This window comes from Manis pentadactyla, chromosome 12 (genome assembly GCF_030020395.1).
Source record: "Manis pentadactyla isolate mManPen7 chromosome 12, mManPen7.hap1, whole genome shotgun sequence".
NCBI classification, from domain to species: domain Eukaryota; kingdom Metazoa; phylum Chordata; class Mammalia; order Pholidota; family Manidae; genus Manis; species Manis pentadactyla.
The window spans coordinates 34,607,390-34,633,595 of NC_080030.1; the positions used below are offsets into that span (position 1 = coordinate 34,607,390).

Here is a 26,206-nt window from a genome sequence, read left to right on the forward strand (position 1 = left end):
TCAGAGTCACAGGTTGGTTTTCAGCAGCTTCAGCCTCATTCCTGAGTCTCTCTAACCCACCAGGCCTTGCTTCGGTCCTTCCAACCAGCTGCCCACTTCTCCCTGCGGCTCTGACCTCCCCAGCGTGGGAGCGGAGGGGAAGGAACGGGCACAGGGGCCCGTGGCAGGGAGGCACATCTCAGACATCCCGGTGGGTTCCAGGAGGAAGCCAGCCGCCCCTGCGCCACTCCTTCAGAGGCGTCTGTCCGCGGGGTCGCCCCCGGGCTGTGTTCGGACCCGTGGGCCTCGCAGGGCCTGCACATCCGTTGTGTGTCGGTCATAACCAGAGCATCACAGGCCAGGGGCTGCCGGTCCTCTGCCCCAGTGCGTTCAGGCCCCAGACCCGTCTCCTCTCCTCCTGGGTGTCCAGGCAGTCAGTAGGTGGCTCCGGCTCCCGCAGAGGGCCCGGTACTCAGAGCCCCTCATTACTCTTCTGAGTCTGTGTTGTTCCACCAGTAAACGTGGTTGAAACTGAGCCCCATACTTCAGGCGTCCATCCCGTTGTGGCTTCTGCCTGCGTTTGCCCGCTGAGCAGCTGGGGGTCCCAGGAGCGGGTGGGGCTGTGCCCTCAGGGAAGCACTGTGCGCACCTCTGACAGGCCCACTCCTGAGCTCCTGCTGCAGAGCACACCCACTCGTCTTCTGGGTTGCTTTTTCCCTTGCTTTTAGTGACACAGAACGGGGCTGAGTCCTCCTGCTCAGGGAAGGTAACGTTTGGGAGCCTGGCTTGAGCCTCTGCTTCATTTATTAAGCACCTGCTGTGTGTCAGGCACCGGGGTGCAACAGTGAACAGACAAGATTCCAGCCCTAATGGGTTTACATTTTAGTGATAAGAGGCAGACAGTAAACAACCGTCTCTAATAAATGATTGAACAAACGGAAGATCACAGGTCGGTTAGAGCTGAGTAATGAACAACCGCAGCATTTCACCGGTGCACGACAAGCGGCATTTCTCACTGACACGTCTGCTTCTGCGGGGTTGTTGCTCGAACGTTGGTTTAGCTTGGCTGTCCTTAGGCCAGGGTGTGTTTCTCGTCTGCTGGGTGTGTCATCATCCTTGAAACAGTGGCTTCCCCAGGGAAGTCCTCAGTATGCAAGGCAGGAACTCAAGAGGGCAAACCTGAGCATGCAGCACTTCCCAAGACTCGCATGCTTCCTTGTGTCACAGGCACACACATCCTCTTGGCCACAGGAGGCCATGTAGCTGAGTGCACTGTGAGCAGGATGGGGAAGTGTCCTGAGCTTCCAGGGGGAAGAAGGGCAAAGTCACCTGGCAAAGGGTTCAGGGACAGGTGAAGCATTGGGGACAATAATGTAAATATGCTGCAAAAAGTAGTGCATGCTGTGGAGAGAAAGTATAAAAGGTAAGGGGCTTGAAAATGCAGGGTAGAGGTGACTGCAGTCTTACATAGGTGGTCAGGGAAGGAGGCATTTGAAGAAAGAGCTGCAGGTCAAGGTGGGAGCCATGGGATTATCTGGGGATACCCACTCACCTTAAAGGAGAAGCCAGTGCAAAGGCCCTGAGGCAGAAGAACGCGGGGCATGTTTGAGGAACAGCTTAGAGTTCACAGGGGCTGAATTACTGTGAGCAGGGGGATGGGGGAGTGGAAGGCAAGGGAGGGCGGGTATGGGACCAGATGACCGAGCAAAGCCATTTCAAGGACTGCTGAATGACGTAGAAAAGCCATTGCAGGGAGTGGGGTGGGGAGAGATGGTCTAGCTCTGATTTTCAAACATCACCCTGGTTTCCATTTGGAGGAGAATGACTCCTCCTCCAAAGGGCCTTCCTAGCCATCTAGATGTTTCTAGGTTGGCCTGCTCCCTGCTCCTCTCTGGCTTGGCAAGTCTTGGTAACACTCCACTAACTCCTTCTTTGTCATGTCGTCTTCTTTCTGAATCTGCCAGTTCAGTGTGACAGAAACCTCTGTCGCAGGTGACATTGAACACTCGGCAGCAACCTCTTGCTGAATAAGGGATGGAAACTGGCAATAGTTGCTTGCTTGCAGGCAGATTCCAGCAGGAATCCAGGTAAAGAGGAATTCCCCCCACAGTGATCAGTGTTCCCCAGCACTGGGGTTCACCCAATGTGGTTGTCCCCCCTGCAAGCAGGCCAGACCTGCCAGGTAGGGTGCTCAGAGCAGCACATGCTCCTTTCTGGTCTTCTCCATGGCGGGGAGAGAGCTTCACGGGCACTGTAGGGTGGAAGTGTAAAACGGGCTTGTTTAAGGCTCAGTGACCAACCTAAGACTATTTTAATAACAAACGCGACCCAAGTCCTGGCATCTAGCATGTTTTAGGGCCTGCTGCCTGGCAGGTATGCTTGACAGAACACAGTAGCATCACTTACTGGAAAAAAGTCGAACGGCTCCATGTTTATAGCTCAGTAACTGGAAACTACTTAATCAAACCAGTTACGCCATAATGTCAGCATCATGGATTCCTGCTCTTTCTTGCCACACCACAACCTGCAGATCCACACACACAGTGATTTCCTTAACAAATGATATCACATTGCACCCCTGCTTGAAATTTTGTTCTGACTTCCCATTGTCTAAGAGTTGACTTCCTCATGTCTGAGAGCAGTCTTCACGTGACTGCTTCCATTTGCTGACACCGCATCTTGCTGCCCTCTCCCTGCTTACCGTGCTCCCATCACACTGACCTTTCTGTTCATTCTTCAAACAAGCCCAGGTGGTACCCCAAAGGGATTTTTCCCAGCTGTACCCTCCCCAGAGCTCTCTGTGTCAGGATGTGGACAGCGTGTCATTCAGGGACCAGGGTAAATGTCCTCTCCCCGTGCCTTCTCTGACCACCCAGTGGGTAGCTTCCCACCAGCCACCAACACCTGTTTTCTTGCTGTCACTTCTTATTAGATAAAGTCCATTTCCCTTTGCCTTCTTATCATGTGGGGGTTGCAAACATTGGACATTTGAATGTTAGGAGCTGTTTAATATAAGAAATTATTAGATGGTTTTAAAAATCATACATCTTTTGCTACCAGCTCACAAAACACTTGAACAGAGGATTTCTCATTAAGCCCTCTGGTTCACACCAGACCAGCTTAATCACAAGGAATGTCCTAGATGAAGGGAGATGATGTTTGCAGCCTGCCTTAAATAGTAGTTTTCGTGGCTTAGTTCAAAGCCAGCAACCTCCTGTATAGCCCTTCTCTCTGCAGAGCTGCTGATCCCGGCTCTGTAGTACTTCTCCTGCTCGCCTGCCTTTGAGTTACTTTTCATTCATAATCATTCATTCAGTCAGTGGTGAATCATTTAGAAAACACAAGCTGTAGGCCAGGCCCTGGTGACACCCAAGGCAGCCTATATTCCTGGAATCAAGGCCTGGAGCAAGTAACTTTTCTTTCTGTAAACAGCCCGATAGGTTAGGCTTTGCAGTCTGTACAGCCCCAATCACAACTACCCAGCTGCCTTTACAGAGCAAAAGCAGTCATACACTGTAGGTCAAAATGGCTGTTTGCCTGTAAAACTTTATGTACAAAAGGAGGCTGGTCGCCAGATTTGGCCCCCAGCTGGGGTCTGCTGACCTCTGATCTAGCAAGAACATAGACAGTTAAACAAAGAGCACTGCACTGCTTGTAGGTGCCGTGAGAGAGGTGGGGGTGGGACACCTGGGAGCATGGAGGCCAGGCCCCCTCTGCCCCGCCTGCTGTCCTCAGTCACCAGCTGATATTGTTTTTTCAGAAAGGGAAGAAAAAAAGAGCTTTAAAATGAAATTAAGTTTTGTTGAAACCTACAAGAAAATGTTGTTGCTTTTTTTTGGACTGTCAAGATACTTTGTTCTGATTTTTCCTTCAATATTCTAGCTCAGGGACTCCTTCTCAACATGACTTCCAGAAAATAAAAATTCCAGAAATCCTCAGATTATCAGCCTTGCAAGCAGCACATGTGTTAGTTCAAGAGGTTATGCAAAGCTGGAAACCTAAATATGAATTGACTTTTGTAGGCCATTTCAAATTAGGTTTTAGTTCCACAGCTTACAGAAGGAAGAAATTGTCATGATCAGATGAATTGATCATTATGAAATCTCAGTGCCCAAAAGCTCTTTAGAGGTTGTCAGATCTAACCTGCCAGTTCACAGAATGACCTGCCATTTCTGCAGAAACTGGGACCACAAACCCTGGACACAGCCAGCTTGCATAGCCCTTCCCAGGGTGCTTTGAATTTCCCCCACACTAGACCCCCATCTTAAGACATGCCAGACAGGCAGTTGTATATCTGCACAAATTCCCTTACCTTGGTTTTAAACATGAATTCACTTAGATTTACATTGTTGTGCCATGTTGATTTTTGTTATTTTTAGGGAAGTATTTTGGCATGCTGTACACTGCTTTTCTGGCTATTTGTAAAACGAAACACTAAATTAGGAAGATAATTTTATCTACCATGCTCTACAGATTCTTAAATTGTGTTAATATTTTAATGCTGAATTCATCTAATGATACTTTAGAAATTTCACAATACCTCCTTTTAAGACATTTTCAGTGTAAATGTCTACTGTTTTAAGATGTCTACATCTTTAAATGTCATTGTTTTAAGGTATCTCTAATCTTTTAGGAGGGTTGTTCATTTCAAACAACTTTACGTCAGAGGACTTGAATCTAAATGTTTCTCTGATAAAAGGAATAAAAGACCTGGCTTCTACTGGCACTTATTCATATATTTTAAGAGTGAGTGAAAGACCAATGAGAAATCCTCTGTTCAAGTGTTTTGTGAGCTGGTAGCAAAAGATGTATGATTTTTAAAACCATCTAATAATTTCTTATATTAAACAGCTCCTAACATTCAAAGCTACTGGACTGATTCTTAGCACATTAATATTTCCTGTCATGAGATTTGGGGATGCACTAGAACAATTCATTTCACAGTGGGGTTCTTATCTAAACAGATCTGTCTTCATATCTTTCTCAATTTAGCAGAATGCTATTATAGCAGATCTGGGCATTATCTGCTCCTAGCAGCTTTTCACAAAAGAAAAAACAAAAATGAGATATGTGCATGAGTTGGCATGTGTGTTACAGATGGCATCTCCTACAGCTAAATAGTTGTGTCACACAGCAGCTCCATGCAAATGATGTGACCCAGAAAGTATTTTATGTTAAATCTGGCCACCTTCTTTAGCTCACACCCTGACAGTCTGAATAGCGTGTGCTCTGAGATTATAACTCAGAAGCACTTGGATTTTTATGAATATAATTTTGAGCATCCTTGGACTTTTATAAATATAATTTTGAGAATTGACATCAATTCTATTAGTTGGGGCATAAGAAACTAATGTGATAATTTTTCATGAGATGCGTTTTCCTCCCACAGGCCAAATACCCTTTGGAATTTTTAATTTCATTTTGTTACATGCAACAGTTATTTCATTATGATTTAACCACCATTTACAATTATTTATCAGTGTCAGTTTAGTGTAAATGTCTTAGCCAGAAAAGTTGCCAGCATTGCTAGTAGGCCAAATCACTGGAATGAATTACTACAAAAAAGGTTGATCTCTTTGCTTTTACAAATGTAACTTTTAAAAAAATAAAGAAGTTTATTTTTTAATTCCAATATATGTTATAATGTTTATAATCCAACAGTTCTTGAAATTAATGGTTCATGCTCAGATTCAACCTGTCAACAGCCATTATGTTGAGAAATATATAAGCTACACTCAAATCTTTTCAAAGATTGACACCATCTGGAAGAAATTAATAATCCATTAATTCCCTTTGTAACCATGGCTTCACATTTTTCTATTAAATAGCCTGTTTGTCATTAATGGTTCAAATGCTATAAATAATAGAACCTAATTCAACCATGCTGAAGGTATTATATAAGCCTAAACCACAAACTTATATATGTTGCTTGTGGAAATAGTACCATTATATTTTAGTTTCATTTTTAATTTCTGGAGGAATTCAGAACTTTGATAAAGGCTGAGGGGGGAACATGGTTCCCTAATCTTACCTACTTTTATTCCATTGTGAGTGTTTTTACACGTTTTCCTTACTTCCCCCTAGTTTCCTGATCAGGAAAACTCATTCTTGGCTTTTAGGTCTTACTTCTCTTTTTCTTCCTTCAGGCAGCATTCTCTGCCTGGCCAGCACTAGGTTAAGCTGGCTGTCATTAGCTCTCCCCGAGAGCAGAGGCTCAGTCATCTCACATTAGACAGAACCCTGTACCTCCCCAACCCCATGTCCAGCAAAGGGAATGCACAGAGCAGCTTCCCAGTTAGTATGTGTTGCATTTGAGCTGGGGAGACCTGGCATAGGCTCATAAGTTAGGTACAGAACAAATACAGATGATATGTAATAAAATACTAAGTTGAATATAAAGAGAATACTTATAAGCATTACAGGGCATTAAGAAGGGAGAAGGAGAATCAATGCAAGCTGGAATTTTATTGAAAAAGCTTCTGCAAGAGGTTGGATTTGACCTGCACCTTGACAATTCGGAAGGCGAGTTGTCCCTCACACTCAGGGATACAAGCACAAGGAAAAGGTGGCTCGGAAGCTGCGAAGAGAGAGAGAGAGAGAGAGAGAGAGGCTTGGTGAGTGGCAGTTTGGGAGATCCAGTGCACTGTGGGGTCAGTCTAGCTGACAGAGGGCTCTGAGGAATGGAAGGAAATCCTGGCATCCTGATGTGTTAGCACAGGGTAACTAGTTCATAGTTTCAGCCCACACCTGCCATGATGGAAGAAAGGGGGGAGGTGTGGGTGCTGATTCTAGTTTTAGCCAGGATGGTGCAAATGAGCTTGGAGAATTCAGACGATGCCAGCTCTTGCAGTCCTAACCGATTTGCTCCAGAAAGCTTTGTACTGTTGCTACTCTGTATTTTTACAGCTGCTATTTTGTAGACTCTCTCAACATTAGTATATATTGACAAGAAATAGGTCTGAAACAGAAAAAATGGTTTCTCCCTGAGACTTCTCTGCATGACAGTAAATAGAACAAGCTAACATATCAACAAGGGATACAGTTAGCTTGATAGGGAGCCGGTAAACGAAGCAAGCTCTAGGTATCCACAGCAGAATGCCTTACACAGAGAAGTCACTCTCCATACTGATGAGGCCAAGCTTTAGTCCCAGTGCACAAAATACACACATGGAACAATAAGGTGTTACATCCTGAGAAAATTACAATTTAGAATATTTTGGTGAGAATGATAAACACAGGATACACAAAATTAGGTTGTTTTCCAGGCATAAAACTGTACATTAATGACAAAAGAGTTTGCAGAGTATTGATTAGTGGGACCAAACTCTGAAACAACGGCTGAGGTTAGATTCTCTTGAATTCAGTAGCATTCAATGCTACACAGGGGATACAGAATTACTGAATGAGAATTCAAGTTGAAAAGAGTATTTTGTTCATTAGGAAAGAAACAGAAAACTTATAGTTTCTCAATCATCTTATTTGTGACATATTTTATATAATATTTTATTTAAAGCTTTTATAAGCAAGGGAAGCCATTTGGTTTGTTCTGCACCTGGACTGAATGCATGGAGGCATGAGCTGTTTGTGACGTATCCCCTTCCGCCAGCCCCAGAGAGTGGGCCAGGGGTGTCTAGACTCACCCTTGCGGCAGCACTTACTACGCCATGAAATGGTGACTCGCTTATCTTCACCCTTACAGGACTCTGACCTCCTAGGGGAGGGACCATGCCCTCTGCACTTTTCTGTGACTTTTTGACAGAGCAGTACCTGGCATATAGCAGTTCAAGAGTATTGGCAGGATGGATGAATGACAGTGATTAGAACAGGTAGGCTTCAGTAAGAGCCTACCCCGCATGTGCTGTATATTCTGGAATACTAGGACTTGTACAAGTATGCTCACAGAGCATAGGTAAGCCCTTTTTGTGCCACAAAGTGGGCTGGATAAAGCAGTGAAAGCAGGAGCAGAGGATGCAAGAAGAAATTGGAAGGGATAGTTAATGAGCTTGTTCAGAATCTACCAGTGCCTTAATAGAATTCTGATTCCAGGCAGACTAATGGGCAAATGAACTTACTTCGGATTTTAAACTTGGCTGCTGGATAGAATTTCAGAGGTCACTCGACTGTGGAAGCTTATTTTAATTTTTACAAATTGAGTCTATCAATTAGTATCTTGGATCAGAGGTCTCTCTAAGCACTGGGACTGCTCTCTTTGCTGACTCAAATAAGGGACTCCTATGACATACGTGGGCTAAATTGTCATCTCCCGCCTCTCTGCAGGCAGGTACCATGTTAGGTACTTTATCAGTAGTGCATTTGGGTGCTTAGTAGGTAATGTGTTAAACACAGAGTAAATGAAAATGCATTTGGCTTCTGAGATTCAGTCATTTATTTATTTATTGTTTATAAGCTATCACTAACAAAAAGGGATTTAAAGTGACAGTGGTTAAGAAGATAAATTTAAGTTAGTTAATTGTATAGCTTCCTTCCCCTTTTTTATCTAATGAAATGCTTTATTAAATTCCCAGGAGCTACAGTTGTTCATGTGCAGAAGGTTTGTGGAGAGCTTTGGAAGATCTCTGACTAGGGTGTAACCTCAGTGTTACTGCTACACAAACTAAATGCTGTAAAAGCAACACGTGGACTTCCAAGGGTAAAGGATTAAGTATTAGCTAAATTTAAGGGCCCACTCTCTCTCTCCAGTGAGGAAATTTTATTTTTTATCTCCTCAGTGATTTGCATTTAGTATTTTATCCTAACTTCAATTGTTTTTCACTTGCATTTTAGATGACTCTACTGTACCTCAATATATATTTCTATTTAGTTTTGCTTTTAATTGGGGTAAATGAAAAAACTGGCTTCACTGGATAACTCAGCATTCTGCCCCCATGCTCCGTACTTTCACAACTCAGTCTCTTCTCTTGATCTGGTGCGTTTTCCCTCTCTCCTCCCACTGGAATCCTGATCCTCCATCAGATGCTGCTACTTACGAATTATTTTCTGATGTACTGTCTAAATGTGATCTCCTCCTCCTCCAAGCCTATATTGCTTATATATTGCTGCATTAAAAAATTACCCCTACACTTAGTGACTTCAGGCAACAGTAAATATTATTTTGCACAGTTTCAGGAGGTCAGGAATTTGGAGGCCACGTAGCTGGATGGCTCTTGCTCAGAGCATCTCATAAAGTCATAGTCAAGATGCCACCCAGGGCCATAGTCACCTGGGGACGTGACTCGTGCTGAAGGATTTGCTTCAGAGACGACGGGCTTAAGTGACGGCCCACTCAGTGCTGGCCTGCTCAGTGGCTTGCCGTGTGTCTTTCCATACGACTGCTTGAGTGTCCTCACAACATGACTGTTTGCTTCCCTCCGAGCATGTGACCTAGGAGAGCACACAGGCAGAAGCTGCCGTGTCTTTCCAAGCTGGTCCCAGAAATCACACATTGTCATTGTGCATCTCTCCGGTTGAGTATGTGGGTCAGTCCATTGACATGCAGGGATCTACTGTGGGGCACAGGCGCCAGGAGGTGGGGACCACTGGGCAGCATCTTGGAGGCTGCTATCAAGAGCCGCTAGTACTTCCTACATCTCTACCCACTCAGAGTATTTCTGCCCTATGCTGCAATTATGCGTGTCCCTGTCCTACCCAGCTTGTTAGATATTTATTTCCTTTAGGGTCTAGATTTGTTTCCTTATTTACATATCTTGAAACTTCTGGGACATTGCATCTCAGTTGAGAAATTGGAACCACAGCCTCTCTTCTAATAAGTACAAATGAAGATGTGCATGTGGGAAAGAAGCAGACAGAGACAAATAGATTTTGGCAGAGGGAAGTGTGTGAAGGAGGCAAATGAGGGTGTGAGGGAGACCAGAGAGAGGGAGGGAGTGGGGGAGAGATGACACACAAGTAAGATAGGGAGCAGATCAAACACATGTTAGCAGATCAACATGAAAATGTTATTGTGTAGGTATTGGAGAACTAATTTTTACAAGAGTTTAAATGTTTGGAACACTATGTAACATTCTACTTCGGTAATGGATGGGAATGGCCTGCATATTGTTGACTAAGACTATGCCCAGTGTCCTGTGAACAGAGGGTCTTTGGACCACTCCTTTAATACAAGTCAGGGAGTCGTACTGCTTACAGATAACTCTTCAGTAATGTCAAGTGTAACATTTGTAATTCCCTTTACGTATGATTGAGAACTTTATTTAACCTTTGATTAACTGTTCTGTAACCTGGCTTATTAGGGTAAAATCATTTTCTAGATTGATCAGTTAACATTTATATATAATTTGAGCAAGGGCACAGAGGAATGTCAGGAGGAGCAAAGACCCTGGCAGACAAGCCCTGGCAGGTTCTCCACAGGAATGTCACTTGGTGTCGTCGCTTCCAGCCCTGGAACCAGCAGCACACCATAGTCCAGGGCCTAAATTACTAAAATGACCTCTAAATTGTTCTCATGACTTCTGGCTTCTTTCCCTGCAGACTTTCCTTAGGATTAAGCTTTCTAAAAACCATTCCCTTCCCATGCTTAGGAGCCCTAAGTGAATCCCATCACCTCAAAGTCACACACTAAGTTTGTCTCCTGGAGTATCCCCTCCCACCGTCCCTGACCAGAATCTTCTCTGCCCCCAACCTTTTTCTAGTCTTCTCTCTTTTTCTGTTACATCCTCTCAACCCACTGAGATGGTAGCTTTTCTGTTCTAAGAATTCTTGTCCACGTCTGTGTCCTGCCCCTGCCCAGAGACCACGTTCCCTCCAGGGACCTGCTGCCAATTCCCCCATTCCTTCAAACACAGCCCAGTTCCCTAGCGGAGCCATCCTGGCCCACACCTTCCTCCTCTCCTAACTTCTGTGGCACCAGAGTTTGGTGACTGCATGTACTTCCTAGTAATACTCGTCCCCCATGCCCATGTGTCGCCAGACTGTGCGCATGATCATGTACATGCATGTGTTCTCCCTGCTGATGCCAGTAAAACTACAAGGTGTTTGTTCATTCACTTAGGGCTGCATTCCACATTAGCCAAAGTAGATGCTCCATAAGTAGCTGAGTGAACACATGTGTGAATGAGAGCAGAGAAATTATAATAAAAACATTCTGTTCATTAATCCACAGGTACAATCATTAACTATTGATTACATAACTATCCTGTGCTCAGTGCCGTACTTGGTGAGACGTGGGTCACGAAAGGGCAAAACCATAAATGTGTACTAGTGTCTGTACATGAAAGAGAACCCCTTCTATTTCTCCTTCAAATAGGGATGGGAAAGGGCACTTTTGCCAGCCCAGGAGATGTATACCAGGGACCTTAGCAGCTCTCTGGGTCACTGTAGCCACAGTTCACACACTCACTGCTTTGGTTTTTAAGTTTCCTTTTAGTTCTTCTCTGGGGTAATTGCTAAGCTTTCTTCTTAACCTTGTTATATATGTAGGAACATTTGATAAATGTTCTAATATTTTCTCCAGTGTTTCCAGATTAGGGGTCTGTAAAGGCTTAGTCAGCCGCGTTGCTACAATTAGAATGGAGATATTTTTCACAGAACTTATCTATGGAAGGAGAAGGCAAAGTCTAGCAGCTCCACAGTGTCATGCAGTGTGTATGGGGTGTGTGTGTGTGTCCTATGTTAGAAAGTGGAAAGCATTATATTTATCATCTTCAAGGGGAAAATTGTTAGAAGGAAAAAGGTCAGAAGTTCAGAACACAGTCAATGCCTAATTGAAAATGGCCCTGCTAAGAAAATAGCGTCCTTGAAAGGACCTCAGTCGGTCCAGAGATGGGAAATGGAGGCACATAAAAACATTTAGGGACTCTCCTGCTCAGATTAAATTGGCTGCTGTGCATGCAGATCCATGACATTAAAACATCAAGTTTCTTTCCCCCCATTTTGTTTTATGTTAGATGTCACTTTGAAATAAGTGGGTAAACAGAATTTTGAGAATCTGTTCATTGTTAAGAAATTATCTTCTTATATCAGTTTTTTCTGGGGGAGGGGTTTGAGTCAGGGAAAGCTTCTAGAAAGAGGTTATATCTGAGCTTGGGTTTAAAGAGCTGGTTGGTAAATATGTTAAGAAGTCTAAAATTAGGAAAATCAATGTCCTCCATAGTTAATGGAGTGTTTCTAATTTTTAAGATACAGTGAACATGGGTAAACATGAGCTCAGTGCTTACCCGGGCAGGTCTTTACACAGAGCGTGCTCTAAACAGCACACCAGGATCACAAAACATGTCCGAAAGCAAAGGTCGCCTGTCCATCCTGCGAGGTACTAGAAGAAATGTCTGTCTGTGTCTGTGCAGGAGCCCTGTCCTGGTTTTCCAGTGCCACTACCGCCACGTGATATGCTTAGACTGCTTCTACTTATACTGTGTGACAAGACTTAATGACCGGCAGTTCATCCATGACCCGCAGCTTGGCTACTCCCTGCCCTGTGTGGGTAAGTAGAGCATTTTTCCCACCATTTTTAATGCTTATTAAGAAAGAAGAACAACTGTTGATGTAAAACTATCCTAGGTATACTCAATCCTTAGCTGATGAGTTGAAAATTCAAAATCTATTTGATCACACTGCTGGTCAAGAAATAGTAATTGTTAGATTACAAGAAAATATAAAACACTAAGGTATGAAGGAAATGTGTTGAACTTGAAAATGCATAACATGCATAAAGGCAGTGAAAATAAATGTAAAAATAGTATTCAGCCAAGATACACAAGTATGTTCATGGATTCACTCTGCCAGGTATGGATTGAATACCCTGGATCTAGAGCAGAAGTATTCAAATTTTTAAATGATATACCCCTATCATTAAAAACTTTGAGCATATATACCTGGATATGAAAGAACATATATTAAAAAAGAAAAAAAAAAGAATGAGATAAAACTGAAATAGTTAATATTTTAAATATATTTTTTATCTTTCAACATGACAAAGCATTCTTTACTTGCACCATATTATTATTATTACATTTTTTAATTGAGGTGAAACTCACGTAACATACAATTTATTATTCATCTTAAAGTGTGCAATTCAGTAGCATTTTGTGCATTCACAATGTAATGTAATGACCATCTACAGCTTTCTGGTTTCAAAACCTTTTTACCACCCCAGAAAAATACCCCATATCCATTAAGTAACCACTCCCATCTCCCCTGGCCTCCATCCCTGGTGCCCACTGTGGTCTACCTCTGTGGATTTGCCAGGTCAGGGTCTGGATACTTCATATAAAGGAATTATATGGTGTGTGACCTTTTGTGTCTGCCTTCTTTCACTTACCATAATGTTTTTGAAGTTTATCCAAGTTGTGACATCTTTACTCTTCTTTATGTCTGAATAATATCGCATTATATCGATACCAACTCCATTTGTTTATCAATTCATTTGTTGATGGGCATTTGCGTTTTCATCTTTCAGCTAGTATGAATAACGCTGCTGTAAACATTTGTGCACTGTTTCTGTGTGGATATATGTTTCCATTTCTCTTGGATGTATGTCTAGGAATGCAATTACTGGGTCATATGGTAATTCTATGTTTAACCTTTTGAGGCACTACCAAACTATTTTCCATAGCTCTACACCATTTTGCATTCCCACTAGCAAGTTATAAAGGTTCCTGTTTCTCTACAACCTCACAAACACTTGCTGTTTTGCTTTGTTTAATAGACATACTATTGAGTTTGAAGTGGTTTCTCATTGCATTTTTGATTTGCATTTCCTAATGACCAGTGATGTTAAATATTTTCTCATATGCTTGTTTGCCTTGTGTATATCTATTTGGAGAAATGTCTATTCAAGCCTTTTCCCATTTTTTAATTAAGTTGTTTTGTCTTACAGTTATTGAGTTATCAAAGTTCTTTATGTATTTTGGATACTAGACCTTTATTAGATACATGATTTGCGAACATTTCACCTATTCCCTAGGTTGTATTTTCATTTTCTTGATAATGTCTTTTGATACACAAAAGTTTATACTTCAGATGGAGTCTAATTTATCTGTTTTTTCTTTTGTGGCTTGTTCTTTTGATATTAAATGTAAGAATACTTTGCCAAACTTGCGGTCATGAAGATTTACCCCCATGTTTTCTTTAATAACATAGCTCTTATATTTAGGTCATTGATACATTTTGAATTAATTTTATACATGGACTGAGTCAAGGGTCAGTACCTCATTATAGATATATTTTTAATGACTGCAGTGTGAGTAAGTGCATTTCACTAACTAAGAAATGTGGTTTGAAAGTATGAGATACCTTGATTCAATGGTCAGGTTTCAAGTTCAGTTTATTTCAATACTTAGTTTTAATGTTGATCAAGGATGAAAAATATACCTCAAAATTACTTCACAGATCCAAAAGGAAGAAACTAATTGCATTGACTTTGTAAATTCCAATAATGTATTTGCCAATAATGCAGTTTCTTAACTATGCATCAATATATTAAGAAAAAGCCACCGAAACGTATAGTGCCTTTATATTTTTAACCAAAGGATTCAAAAGTGACCTATTTATTTGTAAATTGGAAGATTCCACTTTTACTGTTTTTAATGTGATAATTTTGTATTCATGAACTCTCTTCTTGAACAAAACCATATAACAGGGAAATATTTCTAACCATTTTCCAATTTTATCTTCATAAATTACTTTTAAAATTCAGTTTCTAAATTTTAAAATTTTAAACCTTTTTTAATTATAAGAAATTTAAAACATATGAGGTAAAAAAATAGTACTATGACCCCCCACCTTGTACTTATTAGCCAGAATTTCTGCTATAACAAGATATCATAGGCTTTTCTTATACCTTTTGTCCAATGACCTTGAATCAACCATTTTTTTAAGGAGCTCTGGTTCCTCTTAATGGGAAATGGTGTTTAGGAGTCATAATCTTGGTGCTTGTGTGCTCATTGGTACTAGTTGGTCACTGTTTCTAGATCTAGGTGAAAGAGCTAGGAAACATGCTTTTTAAATAAAAGGCATAAACTACAATATTACTTACATTGACATTTCCAATTCAAATTCAGGATTATGGAATTTTTACTCAAAGTCACTAATCTTATAACTATTGTTGCTTCTTCCCTTTGCAAAAATCCTATTACTAAGTGATACCATTGTAATTATTCATTTATCTTAAGTTACAATACACACACAATAGTATCTGTATTAAAATATCAACACCATCACCAAAGTGTGACTACTGAAAACCCTGTTGTAAGTATTGTAGTTTGTTTTGTCACTAGGGTATATCCCAATACAATCATGTCTGCTTACTCTGTACTTAAGTTACCAAATGCTTACATATTTTATTTTTCTTGAATTGCCTTTTAAATTTATTTTGTTTTGTTATTTTATAAAATATTAACATGATTCCACAGTCAAAGCTATAAAACAAGTTACATTGAAAGAAATATAGCTTTTATACCCATTCACTTCAGTGTTCCTTTTCTCCCCCTTAGGCACAACTTTATTTGAAAAATTTCCCATTTCAACAATGTGAACACATTACTAATGATGTAGATATTGATATTGATTATATCATCCCCTTCTCAAGTAAAAAGTAGAATACTGTGCATGTATTTCTCCACCTTGCTTTTTTGCACTCTATATTATCTATTATGTTTTGGAAATCACTCCCTAGTAATATATGAATATTTTCTCCATTAAAAAAATAGCATCATTGAATTCCATGATGTGGATATACCTTACTTTTCCCTTATTGGTGAACACCAAGTTTTCACTTTTTAAATTCAAATATTGCTACAGCTAATAGACCTGTGTGCACACACATTTTCATACTTTTGTCAAATTATCACTGGGATTGAGTCCTTAAAGTGGGATTGCTAAATCAAAGGGGAAATGTGTGTTTATTTTACTAAATGTTTCCAAATTCTCTTCCCAACAATTGTGACGGTTCTCACTCTCACCAGCGATGTATTGAAACAGTAATTTCTTGCCAGCAGAGGAGTTGAAAGACATTGGGATTTTTTTCTAGTTTTGTGTTTGAGAAATGCATTTCCATAGGGTGTTTCTTTTCCTTTATTTTGGATGAAGTTGAGAATCTTCTCATAAGTTTAAGATCCTTTTGCATTTTGTTCTCATTTTAGAACCATCACCTTTTCCTCATGTGACTATATTGAATGTGCTTTTTTTAAAAGTATTTTCTGTATACCACACTACTAACCATCCATATAGACATAGCAAACGTTAATGAAGTTGGATCACTTAAATTTTTATAAAGGATATATGTAAATTAGCTTTAATTTTTGCTAGTTCTTTGCCACAGGATAACTAACAGCCTCTGTGTGGAAAGAGGTCAAGCTCTTTCTCATTGAAATGTGTCATATGGATTCTGCTATAGTTTAGTTGTCTATTTAATTTTTTTTACATTAACTATGTCAGTGATATCCTTAGAACTTTATGTACTCCTAAGTTTGACCTCTTTGTTTTAATAGTGAGTGAGGCAGGAAATGAATGAATTTTTAAATATGCTACTTTGTATTTTTTTCCTTTGGAATCCTTTAAAATATTTTTGGGACCGTACCTCCCTCATTACTGGTTATTTAAACATAATCCTCCCTAAAACCTTGTTTTTATTTTTAAAAATGCCACTTACTATGGAGATGTTATTTTCTCTGACACTTCTTTCCTTTAACATTTAACAATAAAAAGTGGAAAGTTTCATATTTGTTTTCATATTGAAAGAGAATGTAGCAAAAAAACACAGGCTAAGACACATTAAAAAGTATACTGCCATTCAATTGTGTAGCAAACTTTCTACCCTGCATAATTCATTCCCATACACATTTGTTTCTTCATATCTTCATCAGTGTGTTAATATGTATCCCCAAAAGTTCTTACTCAAAGTAATATGTAGTTCAGCTTGTCATAATATTGCTTGGCATGTATTACTTCAGCCATTTTTTCACTGTGACTCAAATTATAAATGTTTCCCCATATTACAAAAAATGAGGTTTACAAATATTATTAGAGACTTTTCTCTCACAGAAAGTGAACTAGATTGTCTTGAATCTTTGCTCAGCAGAAACACTCTTCATGTGTTATTTGCCCAGTTTTCAGATGTCTTGCTGAGTGTACTGTCTTCACACCCTCCTTACTTTATATCCCAGGCCAATACACAGTCCAGGTGGGGGTCACCGCTAAGGATAAGAGTCCCTCACATTGTCACTGCTGCTGTTCTCACTGTTTGCTGGCACTTCCTTTATTAGTACTATATTTAGTGGTTTCTTTGTAGGAATCTTAAGTCACTTATATGTTTTCACAGAGTTCATTAAAATGAGCTAATTTGCCCAAAATTCTTTTAGTCAAGCACAGGTTGTCTTCTATGAAAGGAAACTGGTAAGAGAAGGCATCTGGGCTGTAGGACTCCCAGTTTTCCCCTCAGGGTGCTCCCGTTGCAATTCATGACACAGGATCATCTGATAGGCAGACCAGAGCATGAGTAGTACCAGGATCAGCCTGCACATTAAGTCTTAGAGAAGCTTAATTTTTCCATATTTTGAATAATACCTGTATAAGCCCTAATATTACCAACCATAAACTAACAAATCATTTTGCACATATCCTGGGCTATACACAGAGCATCAGAGAAGCCAAGTTCAAATCCTAACTCTGACGCTTTGTAATGTAGAGCAAGTTACTTAAACTTGGTGTACCTCAGTTTCACTTTAAGGTAATATGGGGATAATACAATAGCACATATTTCATAAGTTGTTATGTAAATAAATTAAAATAATGTTATGTAGATTAAATGCTTGAACAGTAAGCCCACAATAAGTATTGGCTTTTGCTATTTTGGTTATTGTGTAGGTGTGTATTCCCACAAACTGTATATATAATGTATTTTTGCACATATGTGTATATTCACAAAGGAACATGTATTTAGCCATTCTTTAACTGTAGGTAGGTATTTCCTATAACTGAATACATAAGTCAACCCATGATCAAACATTATTCACCTAACCACTTACCTGGCCATCATTTCCCCTGGGTTTATTTGACTTTGCCTTAATTCAGGGAGCATAGAGTAAGACACATAAAGTAGTAATAAAACAGAAACAGAAAGCAAAGCTTTCCAAACTATAAACAGAAACAGTAGACTATCAGGAACAAGAACTGATTAAACCCACATTATTTCCATGGCACAGTCTTCTCCCACAGTGGGGTTAAATTAAAAGGTTATATCAGAAGTCTATGAATCTTATAAATAAAACTTAGTAATACATATGAAAAGCAAAAACGATGGTGAATTCCATAAAGAAACTAAGAATGTATTGGAAGTTCAGCCATTTGTGGGCTGTATTATCCAGCAAGGTGCAAAATCCATTCAGACCCATGTAGTAAAGTGGGTGTGTGGCTGGTCCCGGTGCTGCTCAGCATTCCCTATATGGCTCTTGCTTGGCCTCAACAGCTCTGTGTAAAATGACTGGACCTTAAGAGTCAGGCCCAGGTGTTATCTTTGTTTTGTAGAAGCCTAGGAGTGGACCTTGTCCCCATTTACCTTCCCCACTGTGCCATTTTATAGCACCTAGCCAAATGGTTTTAGACCCCTGTGGTGACTACTGTTTTGGATTGCAACTCTTCCAAGAAAACTAAAGCAAGAATTATTATGTAATCAGGGCATTTTATTCCTAAAGCCTCCACTTCCTTTAAACAACAAAGTTCGTATCTCACCCTGAGAGACAGTTACTCTGGTGCTGGAATCCATGGCTTAAATCCACTCCTTGGCTTTTCTGACCTCAGGGATCTGCAAGAAGCTGTCAATGGAACAGATTCACTGGTAAAAGAGTACCTGAATTTGCCTGATGGTTGTATTCCTTTTTGGCATAGGCCAGAGGGCTTTCGATGCTCACAAACTAGAATGAATTGTCCTGCCAGGCTGGCAGGTGTATATTCAAATCTGAAGTGAAGTAGGCATCTGTCTGCACCCTGAGATTGCTCTTCCGTACTTTGTGGTCAGTGTAGCTATTAACCCTCAACCTTCTCCCAGTCTATATAAAACAGCCATTGTCTCAAAAATCATTTTTTAATATCTCCAGAACCTGACAAATAAACCATTCTTAGTATTTGAATAGGGACATTATGAGAGAGAAAAAAAAACTGAAATCAGTTTTCTGGGACTATTAACTGTATATCAAAAAATAGAGGCTGTGTAAGTAGATTTAGCAAACTATTTTTCAAACTGCACCAGCCCCATAGAAGCCACATAGAGCTATGTAAAGCATTTATTTCTATTGCTAAGTAGCCCACATACCAAATGTCTTGCTAAGTGTTCATATAAAGTCACCATTTCTGTATAAATGTCTAATACCTCTTACCACCAAAACATATGGAATAAGATGGTCTTTTTTCCCTAGTCTAGTCTCTCAAGCTTCTTTTAAACTCTTTAAGCGAAACACCTTCAAAGCTCAATTTCAGGCATATACATTCCTCAAGGTATGGCTAGCCAACATGAACCAATCTTTTTCATTGGCCTGATCATGATGACAAACAATTAAAACTGGTTTAAAACATGTTTCAACTACAAACCTTGCTTCCTTTGTGTGAGCTCATTTGAACAAAAATGTGTTGTGCTTTGTAAGAGTGGGATTCCTCCTCCCAGGAGTAGCAAATTAGTGATGATTAGCGCTGTTACTGATTGATTACTCCCGGCACGGAAGGTGTCATCCCGAGTGTTACAGACATACATCCATTTAATCCCCGTGAAGCTCTGTTGGCACGGATGCTGGCATTCTTCCCATTTCCTAGGTGAAGCATTTGAGGCTCAGAGAAGCCAATCAAACTGCATGTGGTACTACAGCTAGCAAGTAACAGAACTGGGGTTCAATAGCTGGGACTCTAGACAATGCTCTCTCAGTCACTAGATGAGTGGATAAGCCCAGAACAGCAGTTAAAGCACCGCGCCTCTGTGTATGCTAAAGTCCCTAGGTTTCAGAGGTTGAGGACCACCATGGGCTGATTGTATTCCTTTTTGGCGTAGGCCAGAGGGCATTCTCAGCGACAGGAGACTATGGCATTATAAGTACAGTCTGCCCATCTCTGTCTTGTCCATGAGTGATTTAATGTGCCAGCCAGCACAGGTTTTCAATAAGTGTTGATGGATTTGAGAATAAGATAGGTAAACACAGCTAAAATGGCCTATTTCCAGAGCCTCTGACAAACTCTCGTACAAAGCTATGGGCCTTGGGAAAAACTCCATAATCATTTTGAAATATTAGCTGTCTTTTTGCCGAAGCCGCTATTATTAGCATTCATTCCGTCTAGGAATTATTTTGAAATGCCAGAGCGCTCTCTGTCTCTGTTCTTTACTCTGAGTGCCATTTGCACAGCTTGGTGGAGCTTCATGAGCATAGGTTGATTTATTTCAGAGTGCAGCTCTAGAATCTATAGGATAGAGACTATGTAAAAACATTTACTTCTAGTCCATTATGAGTGTGACAGATTTCCTGTGACCTCAGGTGTAGCTCCACCTCCCCTGGAATGTGCCATTGGTGCCCAAGACATCCCCTCCTCTACCTTCAATGCTTTGCTTTTTTTTTTTTTTTTTGGACTCTTTTCCCTAGCCACTTTTCATATAACTTAGAATGACATTTCCTTTCTATCTAATATGTCTGCTCACCAGCTTCAGTCCATTAGGGTCCTTGGTGTCTTTGTGGGCAATATTAAGCATGAGGCAGATAGCTGTGATCATTTTGAGATACAGAGATATTCTTGATGCCTAGAGAGTCAAGAAGAATGGTTTCTAAACAGCTACATCAGAAGCTAAACATAAATGATTCTTTGGGATTTTGAACATTGATCTGCCAAATACACACAAATAAGCAAGTCAATATAATTCCTAAAACCACATTGAAACAGGGAAGTACATTAAAAGATGGATCACCAAAGAAGATATGCAACTGATCAATACACATATTAAAAGTCCAAGAGAATTGGTTACTAAAGAGCTGCTCACTTAAAGCATAAAATATAATGGACACCCATTCAAAGCAGTTAAATTCATACATTTCTGAAAAGCACTTTGACAATCCATAGAATGAGCTTTAAAATATTAACAAACTGCCTAGAAGCTTGTCCCCATGCTCTCATTCTCTAAATGTCTTTCCATCTCTGAAATGTACAATCCATTCTCTTCCTAGCTCCTAGATCTTGAATAATTTTGATACACCATGAAAATGACAGCATCAGGATTCAAGCAGCTGATAAGCTTGCAGTCCAAAGCTGATCTTACTGCCTCAAAATTCATTGAAATCAAACCAAACTTCCTAATTTTCTGAGGTCAATGCTAAATTCGTTTTTCTTTTATATTCTGAGGTGATTTTAGCAGTGTTGATAGTTCCCTTTGATTTGGATGTATGAGGCAGTGTAAAATTAGGGTGGTAGTCTAACTTCTTTAACAAAAGCGACATGGGAATCACAGACTCAAGGTTTATTTAACTGGTGTGATGGTCCAAAGCGGGTTGGCTGTGGGGCCTGTGCCCACAGCATCGCTCAGGGACTCAGACTCAGACTTCTGCACCCAGAGGTTCTGCCCCTTGAGCTGCCTCAGAATGCCCATCACCCCTTTGTCTAGGCCACCTGGCAGAGGAGCATCATGCTGGGGAGTTTTTAGAGACCCATCTTGGAAGTGGAGCACATCGCCTTTTCCCAGTTCCTTATTCTGGAACCTGGTCACTGGCCCTACCTAACCACATGAGTGTGTGTGTGTGTGTGTGTGTGTGTGTGTGTGTGTGTGTGTGTGTGTGTGTGTGTGTGTGTGTGTGTGTGTGTGTGTGTGTGTGTGTGTGTGTGTGTGTGTGTGTGTGTGTGTGTGTGTGTGTGTGTGTGTGTGTGTGTGTGTGTGTGTGTGTCACTGGCCCTACCTAACCACATGAGGGTGTGTGTGTGTGTGTGTGTGTGTGTGTGTGTGTGTGTGTGTCACTGGCCCTACCTAACCACATGAGGGTGTGTGTGTGTGTGTGTGTGTGTGTCACTGGCCCTACCTAACCACATGAGGGTGTGTGTGTGTGTGTGTGTGTGTGTCACTGGCCCTACCTAACCACATGAGGGTGTGTGTGTGTGTGTGTGTGTGTGTGTGTCACTGGCCCTACCTAACCACATGAGGGTGTGTGTGTGTGTGTGTGTGTGTGTGTGTGTGTGTGTGTGTGTATGCATGGGTGCAAAGAATGGGGGAAATACTGTCTGGCTGTGAGCCCAGGAGGAAAAGCAAACAGGTCTGCAAAGTGATCTCTAATGCTGGTGGGGAGGATGTGAAACGCATATTTATTGACTGCCTTTCAGCGTTCCTCTCCCCACCTGCTGCAGAGCAGCTCTCAATCAAGGAGCTTCATTATAAGGAGTGACTGGTACATGGACAAGGACCAGAAAAAGAGCTGTAGGGCAGAATTGATGGTGTTCGGGAGCTCATTCTAGCTAGATCGACAGGCGCTGTCTGTATGGTCATCTGTTTGGCCTTGGAAACGCTGCCTTTATAGAATCCTGCTTCCGAGAGGACAGCAGACTTTCCCATTTGTTTGATGTGTGTGTGTCTTTAGTGTTTTACAAGTGAAGCCGTCTTATATGCCTCCTTGAAATGGTACCAGCAGAACTGCTTCTCTCTTTAAAAGGCACCCCATGTTCAAGAAAACTGCCCCTGATTCTTACTTTGCTCGAGTTTCTACTTTCCAAACTGCCTTTTATCTTCGCTCACATTTTATTAAGTGCTTAAAAATAAAATAACATTTTAGAAAACAGAAGTAAGGTGGGAATGTTTTGAATAGCTAGAAGAGAAGGCAAATATAGTTTCTTTCCACCCACTTCTGCTCCACACTCTTAAGAGCATTCTACCTTTGTTTTATAAGGGTAGGAGCAAACCATTTTTACATACAAACATGTTATTTATCCAAAGAGTTCTAGAAAGATGCCTGTAAATGCTTTAGTTAGCTACAAGAGTTGTTCAAAGCAATTGTCTTTAGGTTTTCTTCTTTTTATTAAAGTGTGTATCTAAATTCCTGTCTCCAGCCTCATTGGCCTTCAGCATTTTCCTGGAGTCTACACTCAGCAGTATCGTCGGAGAGGGTGCTTTCCCAAGTCTGGAAGGGTGATGACCATAGTCAATAGAATATTAACTGACTTGTAAGTGTATCATTTTAAATGGCTTGATGTATTCTTAAATTTATTGTGAGACATGCATACATAACAGTGCTTACCCACGTTTGTATTGTTACAGATTTGGGTAGTTATAGAGAAGCTCTGTAATCCCCACCCAAATCAAGAAAGGGGCATCCCCAGCATCCCATCCTGGAAGCCCTCCGTGTGCCCTCTGATCACAGCCTCCTGCTGTTGCCTAGATGCAGCTATTACCTTGATGTTTGTGATACTCATTTCTGTCTTTTCCTCATAGTGTCATGTGGGCCTTAATAATGTGGGTGTTTGCCTGCTTTTAACTTCCAACTTGATGCTTGAAAGATTTTTCTACATTTCCCTCACCAGAGGCACCTAAGTTGTTCCTCTAGTCAGAAAATTCTGAATACATTTGCCAAGTTTTCCAATACTGAGGATTTTCATTCTTATTTTTTGTTACGTATGTTTTGTTAATCACACTGCATAATGGCTCTGTTTATCTTCCTCATCTATGTTATCTCGGGTGTGAAAATAGTTCTTTATTATCTTTTGCATCAGATAAATATCAAGTTCACAATCAGCGGTATAAAAGCAAGCTGTAATAGGGACCGTGAAGAGTTACTTGCACAAGATCAATTTTATTGCAGTTTTATAGTCTTAGATCTATATCATGAATTCTGAAAAAGCATAGTTCACTATGTTTAATATTCTTCTTCATTTGTCAGTAATTCCATATACTACTCTCCACAGCTTTGCATTTCATTTTTTGGCAGTTGCCCCTCCACTGTCTCAGGGTTTATAACAAAGCATTTCAATTGCTGAGAACTGTTCGGAAGGAAAGACCTCGGTTCCGTGGCTCTGGGAAGTCAGATATAGTGAGACAATAAACCAAGTCAAGAGAGCAAAGCAAGTTTTAATGCACTCTGCATAGAGTAACAGAGCCGGCCTGCCTAGGATAAGATAGGCCCAGATGCTCATTTTGAGGCTTCTTTTATGTGGTTTTGGCAGAGCAGAGAGGTCCTTGATTGACAGGTGTCAGTTCTCTAGGCTTGTTCTGATTGGTGACATGGGAGCAGGGGCTGTGCTGTGACTGTGCTTCTGATGTTTCATATCTGGGGGGACCCTGGACATTTCCTGGGTCGTAGACCCTGTGGCTTCATCTGATTAACTTGCTGAGTCATCTTTGGGGGGCCCCTTCTCCTTTTCATCCTGCTCATTTCTGTCTTTCTGCCTAACAGAACCACCTATAAAGAAGCAGACTTACAGCTGCCAAAGAGGCTCTTGGCAACATAAAATGTTAAAACTGCAGGGGCAGACCCTCTTTGTAATTTTTAGCATGTCTCAGGAAATGAGAAATGAGCTGTATTTTCATGTGCTACAAATTTCTGGAGCTAGTCACAACTTTAATCCATAGAAATTAGGGCCATCTGTGACCTCTAGGTCAAGAAAATCTAAGTGTATTTGAGGCAGGAATTACTTCGGATTTCAAGTCTACATTTCCTGATTCATGCAGGTGGTGTTTTTAAACAATCGTTTTAGTTGCAAACTGTTACTCCTTCCACTATCTTCATCCACAGACTGTACTCAGGGTCTCTCAGGCTCTCCAGTGCTGTGTTTTCTCCATGCTACTTTTGCCACTTAAAACATGCGTGCACAGGTACACTCACACACACACACACACACACACACAGGGCAACTGTGATAAGACTTTATTCTTCCTTACTATGTGATGTCTTACATTATTGAAACTTCATGCATAGAAATTGCTGTGAGCTGGTGACCTCCAACTGTCTTTGAAATAATTAATAATGTGCTTAGGGGGGTTGATTTACATATTCATGAGAGTTTATATCATTTGGTTCCTAAGCAGGACAGTGAAAACCATTTAGTGTTTTAAATGCATACCAATTTAGCAAGAGGAGGAGTGGTTGAATATTCTAATATCAAGATAGAAATAAATATATACTATCTGAACCAAACAATTATAGTACATATTTCCATAAAATCTGAATGCCTTCCAGGTCATCGTATATGGTCTATGACTGACTTCACTTAAGAGCTTGGAAAATTAATAGTTCTTATATTTTCTGCTTTTCAAGTCTTTACTAGAAATCGTCTTTCTTAGAATTATATGTTTATAGAGAGAAATATTGTATGAAACGCAGTGGAAATACTGAAAGGAGCAGGCAGTGAGAATAGGGTTCAAGGCGGTGGTCATATTTTCTCTGAGGTCACTTGGGGGCCCTGCCCCCCTCCTCCTCCACCTCCCAGCCAGCACCAGCACCTTCCTATGGTTCACGTGTAAAAGTCCTTCTGTAATTTGCCACTGCATTGGTTTGCTCCAACTGCCGTCACAAAATACCAAAGACAAGGTAGCTGAAATAGGAGAAACCGATTTCCTCACAGTTCCGGAGGCTGGAGGTCCAAGACCCGGGCTCTGGCAGGGCTGGTTTCCCCTGAGGATGCTCTCTCCACCTTGCAGACGGCCACCCCCAGGCTGCTGTCCGGATGGTCACCTCACTGTGAGCGTCCATGGGGTCTGTGTGTTTTCCACTCTCTTCTTACAAGAACACCAGTCAGATTGGACCAGAGTCCACCCTAGTGGCTTCGTTTTAACTGAGTTTCCTGTTTAAGGCCCGTGTCCAATCACAGTCACATCCCAGAGTACTGACGGTTGACACTTCAACATGAAGTCTTGAGAGACACAACTTAGTTCATAACAACCACCTTCTAAATTCTAAAATATTTTCCAAATACTGGGCACCCCCAAATTCAGAGGTCTTCTGTGGTACACTGGGCCACTCCACAGTGGTTCAACAGCACAGTGTTCCAGAAGATGTGGCATGTCCCCCATCCCTTCCCACCCCTGCAGTAACTACTCAGCAAGGGCTGGTTTCCCACCTATCAGCACCAGTGTGCTAAGGAGTACAGAGGGCTTTGTGCCAATTATCCAGTTTTAAGATCTGGAGGATTTTCAATTCAGAGTGGGTCCTCTGAACTTTTCCATTCTTTGTAAAAGTAGAAATGCCATCCTCTTTTTCGAGGTGGAGGTGGTCAGGATGGCATTTGCAGCGCTGGTTTCCCCAGATGGATTGTCACGAATCAGGGCTTCTAAAAA

At 41.0% G+C, this 26,206-nt stretch overlaps 1 protein-coding gene across 3 annotated transcripts in view; it reads left to right on the forward strand.

Moving 5' to 3' along the window:
- Nucleotides 1-26,206, forward strand: part of PRKN (parkin RBR E3 ubiquitin protein ligase) — a 1,272,120-nt gene that overhangs the window by 867,156 nt on the left and 378,758 nt on the right. For all 3 annotated transcript variants that reach the window (XM_036886760.2, XM_036886759.2, XM_036886761.2), the window contains exon 7: nucleotides 12,279-12,415. In XM_036886760.2, the coding sequence (XP_036742655.2) occupies nucleotides 12,279-12,415 (137 nt within the window). The remainder of the gene's footprint in view (nucleotides 1-12,278; nucleotides 12,416-26,206) is intronic.